At 43.3% G+C, this 26835-nt stretch overlaps 1 protein-coding gene across 3 annotated transcripts in view; it reads left to right on the forward strand.

The window, feature by feature from the left end:
* The first annotated feature begins 2908 nt into the window (after positions 1-2908).
* The window catches only part of WDR4 (WD repeat domain 4), a 29004-nt gene continuing 5077 nt past the window's right edge, over positions 2909-26835 (forward strand). The window contains exons 1-8 of one of the 3 annotated variants that reach the window (XM_060234209.1): positions 2909-3124; positions 4313-4375; positions 8940-9086; positions 10008-10164; positions 13987-14099; positions 16911-16971; positions 23418-23516; positions 24988-25052. In XM_060234209.1, coding sequence (XP_060090192.1) covers positions 3006-3124; positions 4313-4375; positions 8940-9086; positions 10008-10164; positions 13987-14099; positions 16911-16971; positions 23418-23516; positions 24988-25052 — 824 coding nt within the window. In that variant the 5' untranslated portion in view covers positions 2909-3005. The remainder of the gene's footprint in view (positions 3125-4312; positions 4376-8939; positions 9087-10007; positions 10165-13986; positions 14100-16910; positions 16972-23417; positions 23517-24987; positions 25053-26835) is intronic. The other 2 variants (XM_060234210.1, XM_060234212.1) reach the window with 2 other exon arrangements.

The following is a 26835-nucleotide window of genomic DNA, read 5'->3' on the forward strand; positions in this document are numbered from 1 at the left end:
GGGAATATCCCAAACCCTGTAAGGTTCTTTTCAATGGCTAGATGGAGACAGGCTACTCAGGCCTCCAGAGGAAAAGGACCAGAGAGAGAATAGCTTAAAACTCCAACTGTTTATTAACTCTTTTAAACAACACACAAGTAATACTCAATATTCAATAGCATACAAAAGTCTCAATTCCTGATACAGTGCACATTCTTAGAAGGCACAAGGAATGTTCCTGGACTGCAGGACCAAGACTCTTACACACTGGTGGAATGTTGACCAAACAGCCCAGAACCACTTTTTATACTCTTTCCAGTCTATAGGAACCAATGGAGGAGCCAATCCAGAATGTACTAGGCTAGCCCACTGTATGGTGATAGGGTGAACTTTTGACTAGATCTATTTTATTAAGTGCAATGTCAGCATGATTCAGAGAGTTACAGCATCTCCATAGCAGTGAATGTTTAGGCTTTGGAGCCTGGCACTTGGGGGATGGGGAATGTCAGATACAACTTCAGCGAAAGTGCCTTAGATTTTACACCTAGGCTGCCAGAAAAAAAAAAAGGCTTATGGGAGTTCAGAACCAAGAAACCAGTGTCAGTAACAGCAGAACCTACAGAGCATAGAACAGAAAGGCCCAGGCTCATGTAACCCCAAATTCTGCCACACCTTCCATGGACCTTAATGTAGTATATGCCAACAGAATTCTGACATGTTACTGTTTTATTGGCTTCCCATGCTAATGCAACCCAGATCAAAGGTTTTCTGAATCTGTTAATTTTCCTATTCTGCTATTGAATTTTAACTTTGTACCACTTTGCATTCTAAACCCCACAAGCTATATGAAGCTCTGCTTACTGAACCTCATTCCTCATCTGAAGAAGTGTACATGCACACGAAAGCTTACATTCTGAATAAAAGTTTGTTGGTCTTAAAGGTGCTACTTGACTCCTAGTCTGGAAATATGTCCTCTTTCTTGCTTTTCAAAACATGGTAACCCTTACTGAATTGCTTAAAAAAGCATGCATGCATACAGAGAGAGTGGGATTTACATATAATGGCATACTTTGGGCATCATAGTCCCTTGTAACAAATTTACTTACTTCATTTATACCCCATCTTTTTCCCCAACACGGACTCAAAAACAGCTGCCCTCAGAACAATCTTATGAGGTAGGTACTGACTGGTCCAAGGCCACCCAACAAGTCTCCATGATAGAGTACAATCTAATTAAAAGCTCAACCATCAAATGTTGGCTAGACTGTGCTCAGTCCCCGTGCAGAACTAGGGCAGAGAAACTCTCCTGACGATCATACACATTTACAGGTGGCTCTTTGATGTCACTGGCAGTAGAGACACATCCCCAAGCGATGAAGCTCGTGCCAACCATCATCACCCCCCAGAAAATCAATGTTCATGTCCTGTCCACCCCTCCGCGATAAGACTGCCTTTGAGGCCCTTGAGACCCTTCGGAAAAAGGGAGCAGGAGCCCATACAAAAACGGCTGTCCTGGCTCAGGGGAGCAGGGCGGCGGCCCGCACTGACCCTTGCGTGATTCGCTGCTTGCATCGCCATGGCAACGGCCTAGATAAAGTCCTCGCTTCGACCTCCAGGAAAACAAAAGATACAGCCGTGAAACCCGCAACAATAGACAAAAATACTTGTGATATTCCTACTGCACAAGCGTCCTTTATGTCATCCTCGGGAAAAAAAAAATTACCAACTTCCGCTCCTTCCCACCCTCGTTGGGCCCACTGAGCTGAATGAAAAGAGGAGTTTGCTACACTCTTAAGGTTCCGAGTAGAATCCCTCAAACAAGTGGCAAGAGAATGTAGAAATACAGGAAAATATGCAACGCCCTGCACTAAAGAGCAGGGCTAATTGCTCTCTTCTCTGGCACAGTAATTGTGATCTCGATCCTCCAAGTCATACACTGTTAACTCGTCTTCCAATAATCCTGGCAGGCAGACAGAACCATGCCCGTTCTGGGTCAGGCCACCGTCTAAGGGGTCAGCAGGGTCTATCGTGGCTGGTGATGGTTCTTTGGGATTTTGAATGGGGATCTTTCAGATCCCGTACTAACGAAGCCTTTTGGCTGGAGCTGGAGGTGCTTGAGGCTGAATCCGGGAGGTTCATGCATGCAATGAAGGTCCTTTACCACTAAACCAACTTGATAACGGGGGCTCATACTGGCTCAGTGGCAGAGCACTCTGCATTAGGCTGCAAATCTGAAATTTACATATTTTCTTGAAAGCCTTATGAACACAACACGATCGAGTCGCTGTAATAATTACTGCTGCACTCACTCCTAAATAAATTTGGCTATAAATCTTATCGGCATCAATGTTACTTCTGGATTTGAGTCCAGTGTGCATGCACATGAAGGCTTTATACCTTGAATAAAACGTGGTTGAACTTAAAGGTGCCACTGGACTCAAACTTTGTTCCGCTGCTTCAGACCAACACCGCAACCCACCTGATTCTTCCTTCAGGATTAAAGATCGGCGCATTAGTTTAAACCATGCTTCTGCTTTGGAAGCTAGCCCTCCTCCCCTGTCCACTATGTTTTCCTGCTGCTGAAACTACTTGTGCGTACTGCCGCCTCCTTTTCTCTGGCCACATTCCTATTAATATACCTACTGCAGAACTCATTCGCTGGATGGTACTCGCATAAATAAATTGACCAAATAAATAAAATAAATACAACTGAAAGACTTTTCTCGCGTCCTTCGCATCTGATGCATTCTGCAACTGAGCAAAGTTATTTTGATGAATGCGCTGAGAAAGAAGCTGGTGCTCAAAAGGTTCAGCTCACAGACGCTTCCAGGAACAAACGGGACTTTCTGCCACTTTTGTGACCAATGCAAGGTATCGAGAGTTTTCAGCAGATTTGAATTCGATGCCGGAAGTTGCGAACGACGCACTGGGAAGAGGAACTCTCGGAGGTTATCATTAGCTTCCAGTTTGGCGGCGCTTTCTCCAAGCGATATCTTTCGTGTTCCCACGTGGTTTTGTTATTGGGCATGGAGGCGACCGAGGCTTCTGTAGTGGCGACTCCTAAGCCGAGACTAGAGCTCTGTGGGACCTGGATGGTGGTCAGAGGGGGGACCAAGCTGCTAGCCGCCCGCTATAAAGAGCCCAGGTGAGGGCGGCGGGAGCTCTGCCATGATCCGTGCATATGAGGATCAGTCCGTGGAAAGAGCGTTCTTTTTGCGAGATCTGATTATCTGAGCCTGCTCTAATACCGGGGAGGGGGGATATTACGGGTGATTCCTTTAATCGAATACAAGAAGCTGCCTTATACTGATAGATTCAGGTGGGTGGTTGTTGATCTGAAGCAGCGGAACAAAGTTCGAGTCCCCTCTAGTTATACTGACTATTAGTGTCTCTAGCTCAGAAGTGCCTGCTTTCTGAGAGCCTTTCTGAATAAGCATACCAAACATTAATCTTTCATATTTTCTGCCTTGATACATATCCTTGGAAGGGGTATATAAAAATCTGCTTATTTTCGTTTCGTTTAGTTTCTTTGGTGTTCTGAACAAAAAAAAAAACTCCTTTAACCTTGGATTTTAGGATATGAAGGCCCTGCCTTATTCTGAGTGAAATAAATTTGCCAACAGGAATCTGCAGCCCATGCTTCTGAAGTATTAAATAGATGACTTCTCATGACTGCTTTTGAATTTCCTTTTAATTTGGTGATGGTGCGGTAGAACTCTGGCCTTCATTACATATAAAATATTTGCCTTACATCTTGCTTATGGTAACTTGCTGCTATCAACTGGATGGTATAACTAAAGCAAGAATGTATCTTTTTAAAAAAAAAACCCACAAACTTCTGCAGTCGACGCATGGGGTCCAATTATCTATTATGTTATCCTTGTGTCCTTCACAGGTCTGCCCAAAGATTTAGGATTAGCCGTGACTTGGCAAGTTCTATGCTTAGGAGGATTGCCAGGCACATGGAGGTGCTTTGTGAATTGGATATAACATAGTTAGGTCTGCTGTTCAGTAAAGACATGGCCGTATCTGCTTAAAATGTTCTGTTTCTGTTGATCTGGTAACATCTTTTCTTCTAATAAAAAGCTTGAAATATTTTTTTCTTTCAAGCATAATATTTTTACCTTTCAAGCTATGCATAAGTGTGTGCACTGCCCTACTGTTTTCCATGTAACATATTCACTTTGTAATCATGTACAAGTCAGCAGCTTATTATTTATTTTGTAGCTTTGGTGCTCAAAAGATATGGATATGAAATATTAAAATAACATAGTGCTATTGAGTACTTCTTCCACGGAGAAATACTGATGTTGTGTATATTTTTATTTTCTAGCCAAGATGATCTCTTTGTATATGATTGTACCACTGCAGGCAAGAAACCTCAAGAAAACAAAGGGTAAAACTGTTTTAGCTCTTTATACTAAATAACATGTACTTTGCAATTCCATTCGTCCAGAAACTCTGGGGGATATGACCAGTGCCTTTAAAACAGAAGTTGCTGGCTGCAAGGGGAAGAATCTCTGGCTGGTGTTCAGACACATATCTCTTTTCCAGTGGAGTGCTGGACAGAATACAGAGTAGAATCTAAAAGTACAGATATGGAATCATTCTCTTTTAAAAAAATTAACAGTGAAAGAAAGAGTGTCTTCCAGAATAATAGAAAAATATAATTCTATACCTGTATAGGCTAGCTCATGTCAAATATCCTGTATTTGAAAAATATTAATTAGGTGATAGTTGGCAGTGTCTTTTTTAGGTCTTAGGTTCTCTGTTTATATAGGCTGGGAAGGTTAGAATTAATAAATTTTAATTGACAGCATGCTGCTTAACACTGAACCATTATATACAGGCAATTTAATAACAGGTGCTTAATCAAAATCTTCAAAATTCCCTGCAATTGACCAAACTTATGTTCCGTAGGGTCCAAAGATATGCTTACACGGATCTCATTACATGAGCTTGTCTCTTTGACTAACGTGTTTTATAGAAAAAAATATAGTTCTGGACATAAAAGCTTCATGAACAATGAGTCTTTTGCTAGCCCAGGGTTTCTGTTGTTTTTTCCTTTTTCATAGAATCATAGCATCATAGAGTTGGAAGGGACCTCCAGGGTCATCTGGTCCAACCTCTGCACAACGCAGGAAATTCGCAAATACCGCCCCCCCCCCCCCCCCAATTCACAGGATCTGCATTGCTGTCAGATGGCCATTCAGCCTCTGTTTAAAAACTTCCAAAGAAGAAGAATCCGCCACTTCCCGAGGAAGCCTGTTCCACTGAGGAACTGCTCTAATGGTCAGGAAGTTCTTCCTAATGTTGAGCTGGAAACTCTTCTAATTTACTTTCAACCCATTGGTTCTGGTCCTACCTTCTGGGGCCACAGAAAACAATTCTGCACCATCCTGTATATGACAGCCCTTCAAGTAGTTAAAGATGGTGATCCTATCACCTCTTAGTCACCTCCTCTCCAGGCTAAACATGCCCAACTCCTTCAAACTTTTCTCATAGGACTTGGTCTCCAGACCCCTCAGCATCTTTGTTGTCTTCCTCCGGACCCGTTCCAGCTTGTCTATATCCTTAAAATGTGGTGCCCGAAACTGAACACAATACTCTGGTGAGGTCTTACCAGAGCAGAGTAAAGCAATACCATCACTTCACGTGATCTGGACACTATATTTCTGTTAATACAGCCTAATATTGCATTTGCCTTTTTAGCTACTGCATTACACACTCATGCTCAGCATATGGTCCACTAAGGCCCCTAGATCATTTTCGCACATACTGCTGCCCAGACAAGTCTCCCCTATCTTATAACCATGCATGGGATTTTTCCTACCTAAATGCAGAACTTTACATTTATCCCTGCTTTTGCCTAGAGAAATTTTTGGGCTGCTGGATCATAACGAGCCCCTTTGGTGTGATAACATTTTAGTATAGCATTGACAGTTCTTTCACCTTGGGCAGCAGCATACTGAATATGGGCATTCCTGGTCCCGCTCGATTGTAGGGCCATACCAAGATACTTGGAGCAGGTTAGTCACTTTCTCAAAAAAAGAGATCAGGTTAGTCTGACATGACTTGTTCGAAACTCACGCTGGCTCTTAGTAATCACAGCCATCTTTTCTAAATGTTCCAGGACTGACTGGTGAGAGATGTAAAAGTGATTGCGCCGCTTGGGAGCAGTGACCATAATGTTATTGATTTCACCGTTTGTATAAATAGGGAGTTGTCCAAAAAGACCGCCACAACCACGTTTAACTTTAAAAGGGGTAAATACACTGAGATGAGGAGGCATGTGAGGAGGAAACTGAAAGGAAAGGTACATACTGTCAAAACCCTTGGGAAAGCTTGGACGCTATTTAAAACTATAATCCTAGAAGCTCAGATAAAATACATACCACAAGTTAGGAAAGGCACAAACAGGCATAAGAAAAGGCCTGCATGGTTAACAAACAAAGTAATGGAAGCTGTAAAAGGTAAGAAGGACTCCTTTAAGCGGTGGAAAACCAGTCCAAGTGAGATTAGTAAAAGGGAACACAGGCTGTGGCAAATCAAATGCAAGACTGTGATCAGGCAGGCAAAAAGAGACTATGAGGAGCATATTGCAAAAAACATAAAGACCAACAATAAAACTTTCTTCAAATATATTAGAAGTAGGAAACCAGCCAGGGAGGCAGTGGGGCCCTTGGATGACCATGGGGTAAAAGGATTACTGAAGGAGGATAGGGAAATGGCTGAGAAGCTAAATTAATTTTTTGCCTCCGTCTTCACTGTGGAAGACGAGAACTTTTTGCCTGCCCCAGAACCACTAATTTTGGAAGGGGTGTTGAAAGACCTGAGTCAGATTGAAATGACAAAAGAGGAGGTCCTACAACTGATAGACAAATTAAAAACTAATAAGTCACCGGGTCCGGATGGCATACATCCGAGAGTTCTGAAAGAACTCAAAGTTGAACTTGTGGATCTTCTAACAAAAATCTGTAATATTTCATTGAAATCTGCCTCCGTTCCTGAGGACTGGAAGGTAGCAAATGTCACCCCCATCTTTAAAAAAGGTTCCAGAGGAGATCCGGGAAATTACAGGCCTGTCAGTCTGACTTCAATACCGGGAAAGTTGGTAGAAACCATTATCAAGGACAGAATGAGTAGGCACATTGATGAACACGGGTTATTGAGGAAGACTCAGCATGGGTTCTGCAAGGGAAGATCTTGCCTCACTAACCTGTTACATTTCTTTGAGGGGGTGAACAAACATGTGGACAAAGGAGACCCGATAGATGTTGTTTACCTTGACTTCCAGAAAGCTTTTGATAAAGTTCCTCATCAAAGGCTCCTTAGAAAACTTGAGAGTCATGGAGTAAAAGGACAGGTCCTCTTGTGGATCAAAAACTGGCTTAGTAATAGGAAGCAGAGAGTCAGTATAAATGGGCAGTCTTCGCAGTGGAGGATGGTAAGCAGTGGGGTGCCGCAGGGCTCGGTACTGGGTCCCATGCTCTTTAACTTGTTCATAAATGATTTAGAGTTGGGAGTGAGCAGTGAAGTGGCCAAGTTTGCGGATGACACTAAATTGTTCAGGGTGGTGAGAACCAGAGAGGATTGTGAGGAACTCCAAAGGGATCTGTTGAGGCTGGGTGAGTGGGCGTCAACGTGGCAGATGCGGTTCAGTGTGGCCAAGTGCAAAGTAATGCACATTGGGGCCAAGAATCCCAGCTACAAATACAAGTTGATGGGGTGTGAACTGGCAGAGACTGACCAAGAGAGAGATCTTGGGGTCGTGGTAGATAACTCACTGAAAATGTCAAGACAGTGTGCATCTGCAATAAAAAAGGCCAACGCCATGCTGGGAATTATTAGGAAGGGGATTGAAAACAAATCAGCCAGTATCATAATGCCCCTGTATAAATCGATGGTACGGTCCCATTTGGAGTACTGTGTGCAGTTCTGGTCGCCGCACCTCAAAAAGGATATTATAGCGTTGGAGAAAGTCCAGAGAAGGGCAACTAGAATGATTAAAGGGCTGGAGCACTTTCCCTATGAAGAAAGGTTGAAACGCTTGGGACTCTTTAGCTTGGAGAAACGTCGACTGCGGGGTGACATGATAGAGGTTTACAAGATAATGCATGGGATGGAGAAAGTAGAGAAAGAAGTACTTTTCTCCCTTTCTCACAATACAAGAACTCGTGGGCATTCGATGAAATTGCTGAGCAGAAAGGTTAAACGGATAAAAGGTTAAACGGATAAAAGGAAGTACTTCTTCACCCAAAGGGTGATTAACATGTGGAATTCACTGCCACAGGAGGTGGTGGCGGCCACAAGTATAGCCACCTTCAAGAGGGGTTTAGATAAAAATATGGAGCACAGGTCCATCAGTGGCTATTAGCCACAGTGTATGTGTGTATATAAAATTTTTTGCCACTGTGTGACACAGAGTGTTGGACTTGATGGGCCGTTGGCCTGATCCAACATGGCTTCTCTTATGTTCTTATGACTGATTGATGATTTGTTCTAAAACTTTTCCAGGTATAGATGTCAAGTTGTCAAGTTGACGGGATGGTAGTTACCCGGATCCTCCTTTTTCCCCTTCTTGAAGATGGGGACATTTGCCCACCTCTGATCTTCTGGCACCTCAACTGTTATCCAAGAATTCTCAAAAATAATGGCCAGAGGCTCAGAAATTACATCTGCAAGCTCTTTTAGTACTCTTGGATGCAGTTCATCTGGCCCTGACTTGATTTCATTTAAAGAAACTATGTGTTTAGGTACTACCCCTATGCTGATCCTAGGTTGGAACTCCATACCCTCATTATATGTTCTGTTTTTGCCATGTTGAGCACTGTTTCCCTCAGAAGAGAAGACTGAGGAAAAGTAGGAATTGAGTAATTTAGTAGGAATTGAGCAATTTTAAATGTTTAACACCTCAAAGTAAGTGTGCCTTAACACCCCCCTTCTTTGCTTATTTTTAGAGAGGATGGAAAATCAGCAGGTAAATCAAGTGATACTATCCTTGCCTGTGCATTTTCTTCCTCTGGAACCTATGTTGCTCTCACGGATGACCGGAAACGTCTGATTCTTTTTCGTACTAAACCATCCTGGGAGTGCCTGAGTGTAAGGTAATGGAGAGGAAAACACCTTGGAAGAAATATTGTACCTTTCTTTACCCATCTTCTCAATATCTCTTGAGTTCTTGAAGGCCATTTTTTCCTGTTCATAGTTTTGAATATGCTATGGTACAGTGTAAATGTGTTGGCAAAACAAGCTGTTTTTTCTATTCTATTTTATTACTTCCTTGAGTTGGTGATAAAAGTTTGGGGCTTGGAAACTGGGATGTTAAATCTACTATATGAATCCTTACTTTCCTCCAAGGATATGCTGTACATAGAGTTTTGTCAGTTTTTACCAACACATCCCAGTTAGGCTGGGGAGAAGTTAATGGTCACAGCTTGAATGGCTTGGGAGAGATCTGAACCCAATTCTCCTTGATTCAAATCTAGTGCATCATACTATGAGGCCATATTTTCCCAGTTTCCCAGTTCTGTTCTCAGTTGTAAAAGGATTAAATAAGTGGTTGGTTTAAAAAAAAAAGTTTAAAAACCAAAACAGCCTGCCAAAGAAATCCCAGTTCCTTGGGCTGTATTACATGCTTTTGAAATTTTGTTTCTATATATACTATGGAAAGCTTCTGAAAAAGCTTTTTATGATCCTAGTACCAAATAGTCAGTGTTCAATTCAGATTCAAGGGATTTTTCGTTCTCTATTGTAAAGAAAAATTTTTTTTTGATCACAGTGATTTGTTCTGTTGTAATATTTGTGACAGTTTAGTTTCAGGGGAGATTTCTCTTCTTTGCTCCAGTCACTGTTCACTTTCACAGGCTAATACACTGGGGGGGGGGGGGGGGAGGGGGAGGAAATCCTTTCCAGCCACAAATTTAGTAATCTGTTAGATCATGAAGTGTAAATGTAAACCTAACTAGAAAGTTCACCTTTCCAAAGAGGAGTTTTTGAACCCTAATAGAGTCAGTTCTTCTATTCAGGCTTGTCACTAGAAGATGCACCTCCTTGATTATAACAACCATGGAAGATAAGATTGTGGTTGCTGACAAATCTGGAGATGTCTATTCTTATTCAATAGCAGAACCAGAAAAGACAGGAACAATTGAACTTGGCCACCTGTCTCTTCTACTGGATGTGGTATGTGTACACAGCTTCTGTTTCAACACCTTCATTTAAAGAAAATGTTCAATTCTTTTATTAGGGCCTTTGACTAGAAATATGAGCAGTACTTCATTTAGCCCATTTGTAGGTCGGTATCTGCAGAAGACTTTGCTCAGATGAGTGAAGTTCAGGGCTTTTTTGAGCAGGAACTCCTTTGCATATTAGGCCACACACCCCTGATGTAGCTAATCCTCCTGGAGCTTACAGTAGGCACTGTACTAAGAGCCCTATAAGCTCTAGGAGGATTGGCTACATCAGGGGTGTGTGGCCTAATATGCAAAGGAGTTCTTGCTACAAAAAATGCTCCATTGAAGTTGCTGTGATGTGTAGGGGGAGAGGCAACCTCATAGATGTGAGGATCCAATGCCACAAAGGGCTTTGTATGCGATGGCCAATATCTTAAATTGAGCCTGGTAATAGATGGGCAGCCAGTGGAGTGACTGCAGAATGGTAGTAATATGCATGCTCTATCCAGCTCTTGATAAAGGGACGGCCTTACAGTGGTTTGCCTTCTTTCTCCAAGATCAGGGACAGAGGGTGGCGCTAGGGGAGAGAGTTTTTCTATGATACCCATTGGTTTGTGGAGTCCCACAGGGGGCTATCCCAATGCTATTTAACATCTTTATACGTCCCCTTGCCCAGCTGATGTGAAATTCTGGGCTGGGATGTCACCAGTCACGCTGGGATGTCACGCTGATGACACCCGGCTTTATCTGTTTATGAGCAATCAGCCAGAGGCCGCCCCAGAACATCTGGCCAGGGCTTTGGAAGCCACAGTTGATTGGTTAAAACAGAGCAAGCTGAAACTATATCCAACAATGATGGAGGTCCTGTGGCTGAGCAGGGGAGGGCAGGAATGGGTTGCCAACTCCCCTCTCTGGGATGTCTGTCAAGAATTTGGGAGTGATCCTGGATTCCTCCCTTTCAATGGAAGCCCAGGTCACAAAGGTGGTTCAGTTGGCATTTTACCATCTTTGCCAGGTTAAACAGTTGGCCCTGTACCTGTCACCCTCTGACCTAGCCAAGGTGATCCATGCAACGGTCACCTTCAGACTAGATTACTATAACTCACTCTACATAGGGCTTCCCTTGAAGTTGATCCAGAAAATGCAACTGGTCCAGAATGCAGCTGCGAGGGTTCTCACTGGGACCTCCTTTACAGCACATATCCAACTGGTGCTCTATCAGCTGCGCTGGAGCCAGATTGAGGACTGGATAAAGTTCGAGGTTCTGGTCTTGACCTTCAAAGCCTGTAATGGTCAGGGATCTGCATACTTTTGGGACTGCCTTTCCTGATATGTCTCCTGTACAACGTTATGCTCAAGTGATCAAAATCTGTTAATGGTTCCTGGCCCAAAGAGCATCCAAATATCCTCGACCAGGGCTAGGACCTTTTCAGCCCTGGCTCCAGCCTTCCAGGAGAGAACAGGGCCCTGCGAGATCTGGTAAAATTCCAAAGGGTCAGCAAAGCAAAGTTGTTCAACTGGGCCTATGGTTGAGGTCAGCAAACTTCGGGACCTATGATTGAGGGCAGTATTGGGCACCTAACTGATAGGTGCAGCAAGTTTTGACCTCCCCCTCCTTCTCTGCTCCCCTTGCTTCCCCCTTTCTCTCCATATGAGTTTTATGCCAACTTAAATTGTACACCAACTGTTTTATTGATTTTACTGTTATTTATTAACTTACATTGTATTTTGAAGGTTTTATTGTATGGTTATGAATTGTTACCTGCTCTGAGCTGGTTTTGGGGACAGCGGATTAGAAATCAAAATAAATAATATTTTATTCTGTACCAAATGGAGTTTCCAAATTGATTTTGAGGGGAGACCAATATATAGTGCATTACAGTAGTCTAATCCTGATGTCACTATGGCATGGATCCAGATGGCCAGATCAGCCTATCAAGGTAAAGGGCCATTTTTCTGGCTATGCTGAGTTGGGAGGAGCCTTTTGTGCAGCTGCATTAATTTGCTTCTCCAGCAATAATGTTGGGTCCAGTATAACTCTAAGGCTCTTAACTAAATTAACAGGGGTTGGCTGAGCTCCATCAGAAATGGGGAGCACAACATCCTTCAAGCTCTCTGCCTTCCCAACCAGCATTACCTCTGTCTTTTCAGGGTTTCGTTTCAGTTTGTTCACTTTAAGCCAATTTACCATAGCAGCCATGCTGTTATTCATGACCTCTACTACATCACCTTGGCTAAGGATATATAGAGTTGGGTATCATCCACATTTGGTGACAACCAACCCCAGAGCTATGAATGATTTGTCCTAAGGGACAGAGACTGAAAGCACAAGGGATACCACTGAGCCTTGTGGAATTCCACAGGTTAGGTTTCACAGTGATGATGGCTGAATTCCAGTGGTGACCCTTTAAGTCTGATCCGTGAGGAATGATTTGAACCACTTTGGCACACATCCCCAACGCCTACTTCTGCCTCCAAGTGCCTTTCCCTCCAAGGGTGGATTCATACCTGCAAGGTCGCATACTTTTCCCTCACTTAACTGCTCCTGGTCATCCTCAGATGTGAGATCATGTGGGGCAATAGCAGTGTGAACTGACCTATCATGAATATAGCTGCATTAGGTTGGTTGTGGTAGGCAAAAATAGTACAGTCCTGATTCTGGAGTTTGCTGCCATCTGCTGTTGGTTCTCTGTGCACTCATCCATGTAATCCCATTTTCTAAAGTAGTGGAAAGAGATTGCAAGGAGAGAGTCCTGTTCAGCTTGCGCATGGATAACATCCCCAAAGAGGCATCTGCTCAGGGCCTTTCTTGGAAATCAGATGACTCAGCAATTAAGAGTTTTTAATGCTTTTCTTTTCACATGGAACTGAGTACTTGCAACCTTTTGCCAGCCTTTATACTTGGTAGTAATCATCTTTCTTAATAAAACTAGTTTTATCTGTGATACTTTTGAAGGTATCTCATTTGAAAGTATGCCCAGTTATATATATGAACTGTGATAAGCTTACTGTGACACTTAATGTCTCTCTGTTAAGAACTAACTTGTAGCCTCATCTGAAGTACAGTATCCATTTACTTAAGGGCAAGGTCCACTGGTGGGATGAACTACAATAAACAAGCTTCGAGTAGGTCTTTAACAAGGACTGGTTCATGCTTCTTTGCCACCCTGGCGAGGTCCATGGCTTTAGTGGGACTGCTGTATGGACACACCTTTCTGTGACCCTCCTGGATATTCTGTGACTACTTCCAGAGGCAGCACTTCTGCAGTCCAACCTGCATCTGACTGTAAACAACATCGGTGGGGAGAGGCACCTCTTCCTCCTGTCTGCCTGGTGCCTGCCCCCCTTGACTCAGGAGGTGGTGACTTGGGTCTGGGATGAAGCAGTGGGCACACTCCAAACTCCATCTCTGAGTTTCAGAAATTTCGCACCCCAGGTGGATGCTTAGGTAGTGAAGTGGCCATGACTGTAATTCTGTGTGTGAGGTTTTAGCTGCTTCCTTTGAAAGTTAATTTATCAAAGTTTTTAGGCTTGGCTACTTGTCTAAATTTCTTACTGTACTATTATAAATTCAAACAAAATTTTAATGTTTGATTGTCTTGAGGTGATCAGATAGCTATTGATAGGCATTTGTAAATTGGAAGTTGTTTCTTTTCTTGCCATCAATGTAATATGCGTTAATAACAGAAGTGTGTGTTGCAGTGGGTGGGGGAAGACACAGGCTGTTAACATTTGCTGGCTTATTTTCAAGGCTTTCTCAATGTGGTACATGTGTGATCGCTTATGTGTCCAAAAGTCTTCTGTTTCTACAGTGATCTGTTTTGAATCCTAGGCTTTGAGTCCTGATGACCAGTATATCCTTACAGCTGATCGAGATGAGAAGATACGAGTTAGTTTGATGAGAGCACCACATAACATTGTCTCCTTCTGTCTGGGACACAGAGAGTGAGTGTCATTATAGAAAACCACCAATATTGTCAAAAGGGGTGGGTCCTGCTTTGGAGGAGAAGTAGAAAATCATATTTAAGTTAAAGCTTTGCAGGCATAACAGTATTCAGCTGTGTAATAGGCTGTCTGAAGAGGTTATAGACGGTAATTCCAGGCACGCCTGCCAGCAGCGAAACACCAGATAATTTTTCTTGACATCCAAAGTCTGTTCTTTGTCCAAGCAACCAATTAGGCTGATAGAAATTAGCTGATCCAAGATTGCCCTGTGAGTTTCATATTGGGGGGAAACCTTAGCCTTAGCTACTATGCCACACAGGCATTCAGACAGCCCCTACCTACTTTATAGGTAAATGTTCCCAGCCTTCAGAGCAGGGCTAGGAGCCGAGCATTTTCCCCACAACAGTTGGATTTTTCTTTACTTCTCTGCTAATCAAAATCCTTACTGGTGGGGTACTGTTCTCAGCTTTGATTTACTGACTTTAATTGCAGCTTGATTTTTTTGCCCATCTTTAAATTCAAGCCTGCTGGCACTTCTTTATGAACAAGGTTTTGATCCTGCTTGTCTGCTTTGTGAATGGGATTTATAATAGTTAATAAGCAATTTTGCTGTTCAAAAAAAGTGCTCCTGTTCATGCTCGCTCTTCTGCCCAGGCATTCAATTCATTCACAGATCCACACTGAATTCTTAGTTTTATTTGGTTCAGCACTTCGATCTGATAATGAAGTCAAATAGAGATCTGCCCAAATAATTTATTGTTGTTATTGCCTCCATCTTTCTCATGTTTGCGACTTACTTGCAGGACATAGATAAAATTGCATGAAATTTGTACTGTCTTTAATAGGGGAGCACCTCTTTTTATATACCTACATCAGCCTGGGTGAAAGGTTTTGATCTGGTGCCTAAAAGAGTAGTATTGGTGCCAAGGGAAAGGGTTCATCTGGTGTCCATAAGTAAGGCGCTCCTGCTGAAAAATCTCTGTCTCTGGTTAACATCTGCATGACCACTAAAGGTGGGGGAAATCAGAAGAGGGCTTGTGAGGTAAATCTTAACTGGCAGGCTAGATAATGTGGGAGGAAGTAGTCCTTCACTGTGTTTGTTTGCAACTTCTTCATGTTGCAGCTCAAGCCTGAGTGCTTCATAGTCTCCACAGAACCTTTTTTCTTTCAAGGGCTGTTTGGATATTTATAACATTATTTGTGGGCCATACAAAATTATCAGCTTAAAAAACTGCTCTGCTGAGTGAGAACGATTCAGGTTGGCAAAATTAATGCAAATAATTGTTTTTCTATTTGAAGTCACATGGTGGGGGGCTAATTTGGCACCCTCTGGGCTCACCACCCTAGGCAAATGCCTAGCCTGGGCTTTTTTTGGTAGAAAAAGCCCAGCAGGAACTCATTAGCATAGTAGACCACACACCCCTAATTTTAGCATAGTAGCACATTAGAATATTAGGTCACACACTCATTAGCTTATTAGGCCACAATATCTGGGATAATCAACTGCAAGATGAACTGGTGGTAGCTGGCTCCCACCCACCCCCACCTGCCTGCCTGCTTCCACTCCTCCCTCCCTTCATGCAGAAACTGCAGCTGCTCTCAGCAGATCTTTAAAGGCACCCACACACCTCAGCAGCTGTCGTTCACAATGCCCACCACTCAGGCTCCACCAGAGAGGGGGGAAGAAATGGAAGGAAAGAGGGGAAGATATGGAAGTTTGTCTCCTCTTGAACTCTCGGCATTGATTGACTGAGCTGTATTTTGGTGGCTATAAATAAGGAGTGGTGCTGGGAGGAAGATGATGCCCTGCTGCCTTTTCTCCTCCCCAGATCTGGCAGCAACTGCGGGAGGGGCTCTATTTGGAAATCTATGAATTTGGGCTGCACAAGTGAGTGAGCCCCGGCTGAACTTCACACAGAATCCTGCCCTGAGGAAGGCAGGCAGGCATGCATGCAAACATTGACAGCAGGAGTCTTTTGCCTGGGGAAGAAACTGGTGTTCCTGCCCCCATCTCCATCCCGGACTGCTTTGCATTGAAAACAAGGTGTGACTGATTGTCACAAACATTACCCACACAAGAGGGCAGGGCAGAGGGGGATTGCTGCTCTTGGTGCCTTCTGGGGCAGCCTTTTAAAAATCCCAATGGATTGGCATGGCGTTGGGTTGGTTGCTCTCCTGTTGCCAAGGTGTTGCCGGTGCACGTCCTAAAATAGCCTGGCATTCCCTTGTCTCTCCCCATTCTTTGCAGCAGGAATGCACAATGCAGGGCTAGAAAAAGAGAAGAAATTGGGCTGCACAGTGTCCTCAGTTTCAGAGCAGGGAGCATGGTCCCTCACAATGATTTTTGTTGTTGATGATGATGTCTGCCAAGATCTAAAGCCTAGATTCAGGATTTGTCCCCCTCCCCCTTAGTTCTGTACTTCTTCATCTGGTGTCCTAGGCTAGAAGAGAGAATGGGTCATATGTCTGCTTTTCACAACGCTGTTCTGTGTAGGCCAGGGCATCACTATGTAGCGCATACATGTAGTTCTGCCATCTTTTGATGGCGTTATGATGGCAATGATGACAACTATTGGGGGGCAGTTTTAACCCCCACTGCAAGAATCCAGGTGAATGCTAAATTACACAGCTAAATTTCTAAAAATATTGCTGATCCATTCCTGCTTTATTATAACACACCTGACATGCAAGATAAGATATTGGCCTAATCCAATGTAGATACTTCTGTGTTGCTATGATGATGTGCAACTTCACATATTGCTATCCTTGTTTGTCTTTTAAAGACCTGCTGGACATTTTTTTCTCCTCTAGGTTTGTCAGTCGGATATTTGTGATACCAAACTATCCAGATCTTCTCTTATCAGCTTCTGGGGTATGTATGAGCCTTTTAAAATCTGGAATTTTGCCAGTTGCCTTAAAAAGACTTGTTCTTCTGCATGTAAGAACCTCCAGCTGCTCAAGTTTATGCATATGCAATTCTATATATATGCAAGATATTATGGAACAGATCCTCACTGTCCTGTATTGTACCTGCTAGGTTTACTTTCTGACAACAGGGCAGTGATTTTTGGGTCCAGAATGGGGCTCAAAAACTGCTTCTCTTCCACTGAGCCACACCAGGCTTAAAGTAGGGTTGGCCCCTTCCCTGTGCAAGGCAGACGCATGTGGTGAACATAAGAGAAGTCATATTGAAACAGGCCAATGGCTCATTCAGTCCAACGCTCTATCACACGCTGCCAAAACACAGGTGCCATCAAGAGGTCCACCAGCAGGGCCAGAAGCCCTCCCACTGTTGCCTCCCAAGCACCAAGAATACCGAGCATCACTGCCCTTGACAGGGCTGGTGCATTAGAGTAGGCCAAGTAGGCGGCCGCCTGGGGTGCCACCTGACCTAATGGCACCACGAGGCACCCCCTCTCCTCACGCCCTGTGCCTGCAGACTTCGCCAAGGCCTCCGAGGCTTGGGAGACCTCTGCAAAGTCAGGGGGCGTGACAGCATGCGCACTCAGACCCGGGCTCTGAGTGCATGTGCGCTGCTCTCCTGGACTTTGCCAAGGCCTCCCAAGGCTCAGGAGGCCTCGGCAAAGTTGGGGTGTGTGGCAGTGCGTGCTGCTCTTCCGGACTTCGACGAGGCTTCCTGAGGCTCTGGAGACCTTGGCAAAGTTGGGTGAGGCAGCGCGCGCACTCAGAGCTGGGCTCTGAGCACGCAAGCTGCTTTCCCAGACTTCACTGAGGCATCCCAAGGCTCCGGAGACCTTGGTGAAGTCAGGGTGGCGTGACATGACGTCATCAGTAATGTCATTGTGGCATGCGTGCAAAGTGCACGCAAATATACTCTGGGGGGGGCAGAGGAGCGAGCTTCGGCCTGGGGTGCAGGAAACCCTAGCACCAGACCTGGCCCTAGACATAATGTTCCATCCATACTTTGTGACTAATAGCCACTGATGAACCTCTGCTCCTTGTGTTTATCCAGTTCCCTCTTGAAGCTGTCTACACTTGTAGCAATTCCTGTGGCAGTGAATTCCGCATGTTAACTACTCCTTTAGTGAAGAAGTACTTCCTTTCATCTGTTCTAAGCTTACTGCTAATTAATTTCATTGAGTGTCCATGAGTTCTTGTATTGTGAGAAAGGGAGCAAAGTACTTATTTCTCTACCTTCAGCTTCTCTGCCATTTCCCTACCATCTTTTAGTAATTCTTTTACCCCCTTGGCCATCGAATGACCCTACCACCTCCTTGGCTGATTTTCTGCCACTAATATATTTGAAGAAATTTTTGTTATTGGTCTTCATGTATTTTGCAATATGTTCCTGATAGTTCCTTTTTTGCCCATCAGCTTGCATTTTGTTTGCCAAGGCCTGTGCTCCTTTTTATTTACCTCACTTGAACTAGCCTTCCACCCACTTAAAGGAATCTTTCCTACCTTTTACTGCTTCCATTATTTCGTTCGTTAACTATGGAGGCCTTTTTAAATATCTATTTGTACCTTTCTTAACCTGCAGCGTACATTTCATCTGAGCTTTCAGGACTGTATTTTTAAATAATTTCCAAGCTTCCTGAAGGGATTTGACCCTTCTTAGCTTTTTTTTTGTTTCTTTTTCACAAGCCCCCTCATTTGAGAGAAGTTAAAAGTGGTTGTATTGGTCTTCTGGGGCAATATAAATGCTAAACTTAATAGCATCGTGGTCACTGTTCCCAAGTGGTGTTATCTGTCACCAGGTCTTGAGCATTACTTAGGGTTGAGTCCAGGATCAGCTTCCTCCCTATAGGTTCTGTTACCATCTGCTCCATGATACAGTCATTGAGAGTATCTAGAAACCCAATATGTTTCTCTTGACCTGAACAGATATTGACCCAATCAATGTGTGGGCAGTTAAAATAATCTATTATGACACATTTATCTAGCTGCTTTTCTTAATTCTTTTGCTGTTTTAAAATCATCCTCTAACCTCTGATCTGGTGGGTGATAATAAACTCCCAGAGTTAAGCTTCCTTTTAGACACACTATTTCCTCCCATTGCTCTAAGCAAATCTATTTCTTTTACATTCTGAATTTTACTGGACTGTAAACATACAGAACCACTCCACCTTCAACCCTTTCCTCCCTATCTTTCTGATATAGTTTATATCCATGAATCATTGTATCCCACTGATTAACCTCATCCCACCAAGTTTCTGAAATGCCTGCTAAGCATTCCAGCTCTCCCATTTTACCTCAGACACTTCTACTGTTTATATATAAACATCTATGATTTCCCAGACATGTTGGGCCTGCAATCTTTCTCCTGTGGCCACTAGACCTTTGTCAGGCAGTCAGTATTGTTTGTTACTCTCGCAGTGAGCAGTCCTAATCCATTTTCATCTATAGCAGTAACAGCTACCCTTTCATCTTTTAGAGATGAGACATCCTGAACCAGAGACATTTTATCTCCTGTTGGCTTTCCCCTAAGATTTTGTTTAAAAACTGCTGTTACTTTTTTTATTTTAAGCACCGCAGCCTAGTTCTTTCTTGAGACAAGTGGAGGCCAAACCTAAACCTTTTCTTCCCTACACGATCGCCTCATCCATGCATTAAGACTCCTAATTTGTGCCTATCAAGAATTTCAAATCCAGGGGATCATTGGTATGAAGGGCAGAGCTCAGAATTACACAACCAACCTGGGGTGTGAGTCCTCGCAAACCAGAGGTGTAGTCTGCCGCATCCTATTAGAGTCTCCCTATGATCTGAAGCCAGCAAGAAAACTCCTGATCTTTCCAGGATTAAACCAGAATGTCGAACCTGCAAGGTAGGACACTTGCAGAATGAGTTTCTATGAACCAGTTACCAGTAGGTGAATGCTTTAGTCTAACACACTTCAGATTTAGATTGCAACCTCTGAAGTACAGAACACCCAGTATAATCAAAAGGTATTTATTAAAGAGAGCAGAATATTTTCAAAGGAATTTAGCAGTGATGCAGAAAATAAACTGTCAGTTACAATTCTAACTACACAGTTATATCCTAAGACATATGTAGTTACCAGGTGAAGCTTCTGGAGTAAATACAGGCAATCATTTCAAGTCTTCTTTGTAAACCAGGCATGGTTTGACCCATGGAATGGCTAACCCATGCTTATGGAGAGTTGAATCAAGCTGCTCAACTAACAGCAGAATTACTTTTTTTGCACACAGCTAACCTCGCAGTCACAATCCTGTTCCCTCCGCAGCGTCCGGTCAGATTTTGCACCATCTGTGCCAGAGTTACAGGAAGTTCCACGGCTTTTGCATAGCAAATGTAAACCGCTAAACCCCAGTTTACATTTGCTACGCAGAAGCTGCGGCACTTCCTGTAACTCCGGCGCAGATGGTGGGAAATCTGACCGGATGCTGCAGAGGGAACAGGATTGTGACTGCAAGGTAAGCTGTGTACGAAAACGGTACATGTGTAATGTCCACTATCTTTGCACTAGGCAGGCAGTCACTATGTGGTCAGTACATGACTTTGCAACCCATCTATTTACATGCATACAGATCAAATCACCAAGTGTCAAGAGCCTCCCTCCCTGCCTGGGGATGGTTCTTGGTACTTAAGGATACCTGTTCACCAACTGTCGATGGGGTCCTTCCAAGGGAACATTCCCCATTCCGCAGCACAATGCCCTGTTTCCCTTTGACCCTCATGCTCCCTGACAGTGGCAGGGCTTCTGTTCTCAGAGTGGGACAAGTCCTCAGGAGTCTTATCCATGTGCCTAACTGATTACCTTGGCTTCAGGGGTGTGAACTAAGAGGACTTTGCACCAATCGCACACTCATGACTTCTATCCAGCTGGCAGATAGTTAGGCATGTTGTACTCAGTGCAATACACTGAATAGCCCCCAACCCACTGCTGGCGTTGTTTTTATGATTTTTAAAATCCCTTTATTTATAAATTTCCTGCTTGTGTAGATTTTGTTTGTGGAAAGTATGCTTAATCTTTAGAGACATGGAGAGACTAGTTCTCTGGTTTCCTCACCCTGCCACTGAACTCACATGTATGCTAGATTCACCTTTATTCCCTTGGTCCAGCACTGGAACAGGGATTGCTTGTAGGAGCCCTAAAAAGTTTGGGCCAAAACTCCACCCCCCACTGGATCCAATCACACTGATGGGGAGCTAACCAGTAAAGGAGGATGAGTGAATCATCCTCTGGTTGATTAACAATAGGTATTGCTGAAAGGGAGCTGCTCAGATAAAAGCTGGTCTCCTTCTCAGGCTGCCTTTTACTTCAAACACTAATTTCATTTCAAGTGTTAATTTAGCCCTTCTAGGATTGGATTAAAGGGAACTCTAGCTGAATCGCTTCAGCAGTTGCAGAAGGTATGTAACTGCTTGCTTTCTTGTAGGAATAACCCCCTTCTTTAAAGAATGTGAGAATTAGCTTAACATTTTAGGTTTAGTTTAAACTTTGACTCCATGTTTTTAAGCCCTAGCTGTATTTAAACCCTCGTTGCAATTTGTTTTCCTTCTTTTATTACAAAAACCTGCCTAAAGTTTAGCCCTGTCTGTGAACACACTGTCCCTAGTCTCTGGTATTAGTACTTTAATCTGTACGTGTAGTAAAGTTCCAAAGTTATATTGGAGAAGTTAGCCCTGTGCCTTCAGTTTTAATCCTTGTCCTTCCCTCTGTTTAACCCTTCCTGTACTGCAATAAAACTAGCTAAGAACTTCTGAGGCTGTTTAGACCTAAAGTTAGCTATGCCTGAGTAGTTTGAGCAGCTACAACACTGAGAAGTTACAAAATATAGGTACCTAAAGATATATATATATATATATATATATATATATATATATATATATATATATATATATAGTGCCACTTACCCACTCCTTGCACTTCTGCTAAACTCCTGTCTCTGCTTGTCATTGGAGTGGGGTCTGCTATCTCTCCGGGTGTGGCTGCATGGTGGGCTGCTGCCTGAATCATGATGGGGGGAGATGAACTCAGGCAGTAGCCTACCTACTACTCTTCTGCCCTCTTTCATTGTGGGGGTGGGGTTCAAGAGGCCCCAAACAGCTGTCCCAGATGCTGCATAGCTAAGAAAGCCCCTGTTTGAACCCCTGGAATTGTACCCTGCTGCTGCCTGCTCTGCTGCACATGGCACTCTCTCTCCGGCCATTTTTATTTTTATTTTTTTTGGGGGGGGGGGGGAGGGACAAAGTCTCTAATTGGGCTGTGTGAGAACACACATCCAAGTTGCAATACAATAAGTTTGGCTTAGTGCAGGCAGCTACTGTAGTTTTTTTCTTGCATTTCTGCTTATGCAAGAGTTTTAGCACAAGTGGAAATTTTGCACCGGATTCAACTCGCTATCTTGTTTTTATCCTTAAAACAGTTCCTTAAGCCAGAGCCAGTGTTATCATCCCCACATTCTGTCTGTCTTTTATATTCTCATCTTGCTCTTTCTGCAATGTAGTTAATTCTCATCAGGGCTTTTTTTTTGAGCAGGAACACATATTGATCCCAGTTCCAGCTGGCTTGGCAAGGGCTCTGGCTCAAAAAAAGAGGTCTCTGGCAGAGAGAGGACACTAGGCAGCCACATGCTCCATCCTCTCTACCGCCTCCAGCATCCGACAGGCTTCCAAATGGAGCAAGAGACACACAGCTGCCTATGAGTACTCTCTCCTGGGAGAAGTTGGACCTGCCACTGCCTGCTCTGCTGCATGTGGCTCTTTCTCTCCAGCCATTTTTTTGGGGGGAGGGACAAAGTCTCTCGTTGGGCTATGTGAGAACACCCACCCATGAAATGCAGCTGATGGCACAGTACTGTTCTGTGTCAGTATGTGGAAAGTAACCTACTGGACAGGTGATGCCACTTCTGGTGACGGCAGGGGTGTGTGGCCTAATATGCAAATGAGTTCCCGCTGGACTTTTTCTACCCCAAAAGCCCTGATTCTCATGTACATGATTCTCCTTCCTGTTGTGAGAGTGATAGTGCCTTTATAAGCAGTTACACTCTCCTCCTAGGTTTATTTAAATCAGTAGACTTAGAATGGTGTAACTCTACTTAAGATGGCATTGTGAGTGGCTTGCCTAAAAACAATGGCAGAGGTGAAATTTGAAGAGCGGCTTTCCTAAATCACAGCTCATTCTCTTGGCCATTGTGTTATGTCAGCAGCCAGCATATTCTGTGTACACAATCAGTGTCCATAAAGCACACTGCAACTGAATGTTCAAAAGTGCTGGGTTTCACGCTTTGCAGTAAATGTTGATTATAGAATATAAATGAGAGTGAAAGCTGGATTGAGGATTGCCATACTAGGAGTGTTAATTATTAGCCTGTTTGTTTTAAACTTTCACAGGACTGTACACTGAGGCTTTGGGAGTACAAAAGTGGGAAAGAAGTCTATTGTTGCCATTTGAATAGTTTAAATACATGTGATGCCAGTAAAAATGAGAAGGTAATGTGAATGTACATTTTGTTCTTTCTTTCTCATTCCTTTCATGCTAGCTGCTGCGGTGTGGGTTTAAACAGAGCTGCTTCCACATGGATTTTTGCTCCACCTTGGGTTCCTTCCTGTTTTGCTGTTTCCAGGACTACCCATATGACATTATCCTCCGTTCATCCTGTTTCTGTGTTTTGCACCTACTTTGCTGCAATCTTTCCCAGAACTGTTTTGCTATGATCTATTTTGAAAAGATTCCAGTCAAAGCAATTTGGAAGTTGTATTTTTTTAAAATTAAGAACCAAAAGGTTAAAGAAGTCAGAATGTTAGGGCCCAATAGTTCTGTATCTTAAATTAAAACATAAATATTGCCAATTATAAAGAAATTATTTGTATTTATTACAAATTAGATAAAAAGAAATGTAGGCCCAAGTTGTAGCCTCAGATCAGACACATTTGGTCGGGTTCACAAATGGACTATATTTGGGATAATTGTATGATTTTTATTTTTTGGTTAAGTCCGCCCCCCATTTCTTGTGTCTTCTAAGTTATCCTTTTATTCGAGTCTCTCTCACAGCAGCACCATTTTCCCCACTTTGGTCCTTGCAGATGCTATTCTCTCCTCCCTTCCCCCCCCCCCGGGAGGGATTTTTTGGACTTAAAAGGTAATAGCTGTATTGCTGTAGCATTGTAATGATGTATCTCCCCCTTTAAGAGTAAGGCTCTAGCCTCTTTCCTGGTGTAACATAAAAGGTAAAGGTAATCTCTTGTGCAAGCACCAGTCATTTCTGACTCTGGGGTGATGTTGCTTTCACAGTGTTTTCATTGCAGACTTTTTACTGGGTGGTTTGCCATTGCCTTTCCCAGTCATTTACACTTTACCCCCAGCAAGCTGGGTACTCATTTTACCGACCTTGGAAGAATAGAAGGCTGAGTCAACCATGAGTCGGCTACCTGAACTCAGCTTCCACCGGGATCGAACTCAGGTCATGAGCAGAGCTTGGACTGCAGTACATGAGCAGAGCTTGGACTCCACTCTGCGCCACAGGGCTCTTTTCCTGGTGTAGTTATAAGAATAAAGCTACTGGGCACACATTTCTCCTTATAACTTCTTAACTAAATGGACAATAGACTGTTATAATGCTATGGCTCTCTTACCTGTTACCAGTTTTTGTGTGTGTGTTTTTTTTTAACAATAAGGCTGGAAAAGGTCCTTTGGCAATAGGAGGAAATGGCAGCCACAGCAGGGTGCAGTGGGGAAAACTTCTGTTGCCACTGTGAATGCATTTGCAGCTGTAAGAGCTATCCAGAGGATTGTATTTTGTACATCAAGAACAAGCTGTGGAGGGGGCTATGATTTGACTTAGAGTAAGATTTCAGACTCAAATGCCTTCTGTTTTGCTACCTCTCCTTCTTTCATGTTGTTCTCCCCTTCCCCCCACAAGTCCTTGAAGATTCTAATCACATCCTCTTTCTCTTTCCTCAGAAATATACAGTCTCAAGAACAACCTATTGTTGTGAAGGAAATTATATTGCCATTTTATATGACTGGTAAGAGAAAAAAAATGGAAATGATTATCTAAAATTACTATGGAGGCAGCAGGCAGCTACGTAATTTCATTGCTAGTTATGTCAAATTTCTCTCTGCATAAAGTTATTTTGAAAACTGTGCTGTCACGACCTTTTTTAGAATGAGGTAATGTGCTTGTTAATGGTATTTTGCATTAATAATATGAATCTCCTTTGAATTAATATGGTATAATAAAGACTTACAGTTGATTATAGTTAATGCTTCCAATGTTATCTGCCAACAACATGTCTGTGGCAGGTAGGGAAATTGGAACACGAGTTTGTTCTCCCATGCATGCTTGTGCAATGCTGTGCAATGGAGTGGAAATCATGTTTGCTGTGATTTCAAGCTAATTTATACAGTTTCTTTGATTACAGATTTGTTTTTGTTTCAGTGAAAGCTTGGATAGTCTGAGTTCTAATGAGATTGTGGGACTGCTTATTTCCTGCCCTGCTCTGGCTCTTCAATAATCATGTAAAGCCAGCAACCAGCATAATGCTGGAGTACTCTTTTGGACCCAACTGAGCATTCATTGTTCATGTATTCCAACTAGTTGGTTTATAAAGTTAACACATGCCATTTAAACAGTCTTTGTGAGTTAAAAATTGGAAACCTTGATGACGTTCCTGCATCCAAAAAGCTGACTGCCTCCAGTCTCAGAGTGACAGATGTCAGAACCCTGTCTTTAGAATTTCTTTGTAGCTTCTCTGCCTTGCTGGTAGTGAGTTGAATCTTAAGCTTTATACAGTCTTAGCAGGTTCTGTATAGAAAAGTTGAACTCAACTGTAGGTGTACATGATGCCCTCTCGTAGAAGTTGCTTTAAATCTCTTCAGAGCAGCATACGGAAATTACCCTGACCATGTCATGAACTTGTGTACATGAAGATGATGAAGAATTGCAGATTTATACCCTGCCCTTCTCTCTGAATCAGAGACTCAGAGTGGCTTACAATCTCCTTTATCTTCTCCCCCCAAAACAGACACCCTGTGAGGTGGGTGGGGCTGAGAGAGTGCAAACAGCAGCTGCCCTTTCAAGGACAACCTCTGCCAGAGCTATGGCTGACGCAAGGCCATGCTAGCAGGTGCAAGTGGAGGAGTGGGGAATCAAACCTGGTTCCCCCAGATAAGAGTCCGCACACTTAACCGCTACACCAAACAATTAGGTTGGCAATTTGCACTGATTCCTACTGCAGGCCCCCTTGTGTTATTCTTGATTAGTGCAACACTAAATTAGGGAAGACATTCCACTGCTTTGGTGTTGTCTTATGTTACCTCCCATCAGACCTCTGATGGTGAAAGCACCTGGATTTGGACCTCAGGAAAACAGCCTAAATATTCCGTATAGGAGGGCTGGATCATTAAAGTATTCCTGATCCTAGGCCACCTGTGGCTTTACCAGTATGAGCTAGCACCTTGACTTGTGCTCAGAAACCAACTGGAAGCCAATACACATTTCAAAACTGTAACAATATGCTCTAAATTACTTGTCCCTGTTAACAAGACAACTGCATTTTGGACAATTGTAGTTCCTAGCATTCTTCAAAGAATGTCCCATATATGGTGCCTTGTAGTAATCTAATCTGGAAGTCATCAGGACATGATTAGCTGACTGTATTTTCATGTACAGGTGAAAAAAGGAGCTGGCAGAAAGTACTCCTGGCAACTGCTGCCATCTGGACATGCAAAAGTAGTGTAAGGTCCTGAAAAATGCAAAGCTGTTAGCCTCAATCTTCCCAGGGAGCATGGTGTTATTCAAAATATCTA

This window comes from Heteronotia binoei, chromosome 3 (assembly GCF_032191835.1).
Source record: "Heteronotia binoei isolate CCM8104 ecotype False Entrance Well chromosome 3, APGP_CSIRO_Hbin_v1, whole genome shotgun sequence".
Classification (NCBI taxonomy): Eukaryota; Metazoa; Chordata; class Lepidosauria; order Squamata; family Gekkonidae; genus Heteronotia; species Heteronotia binoei.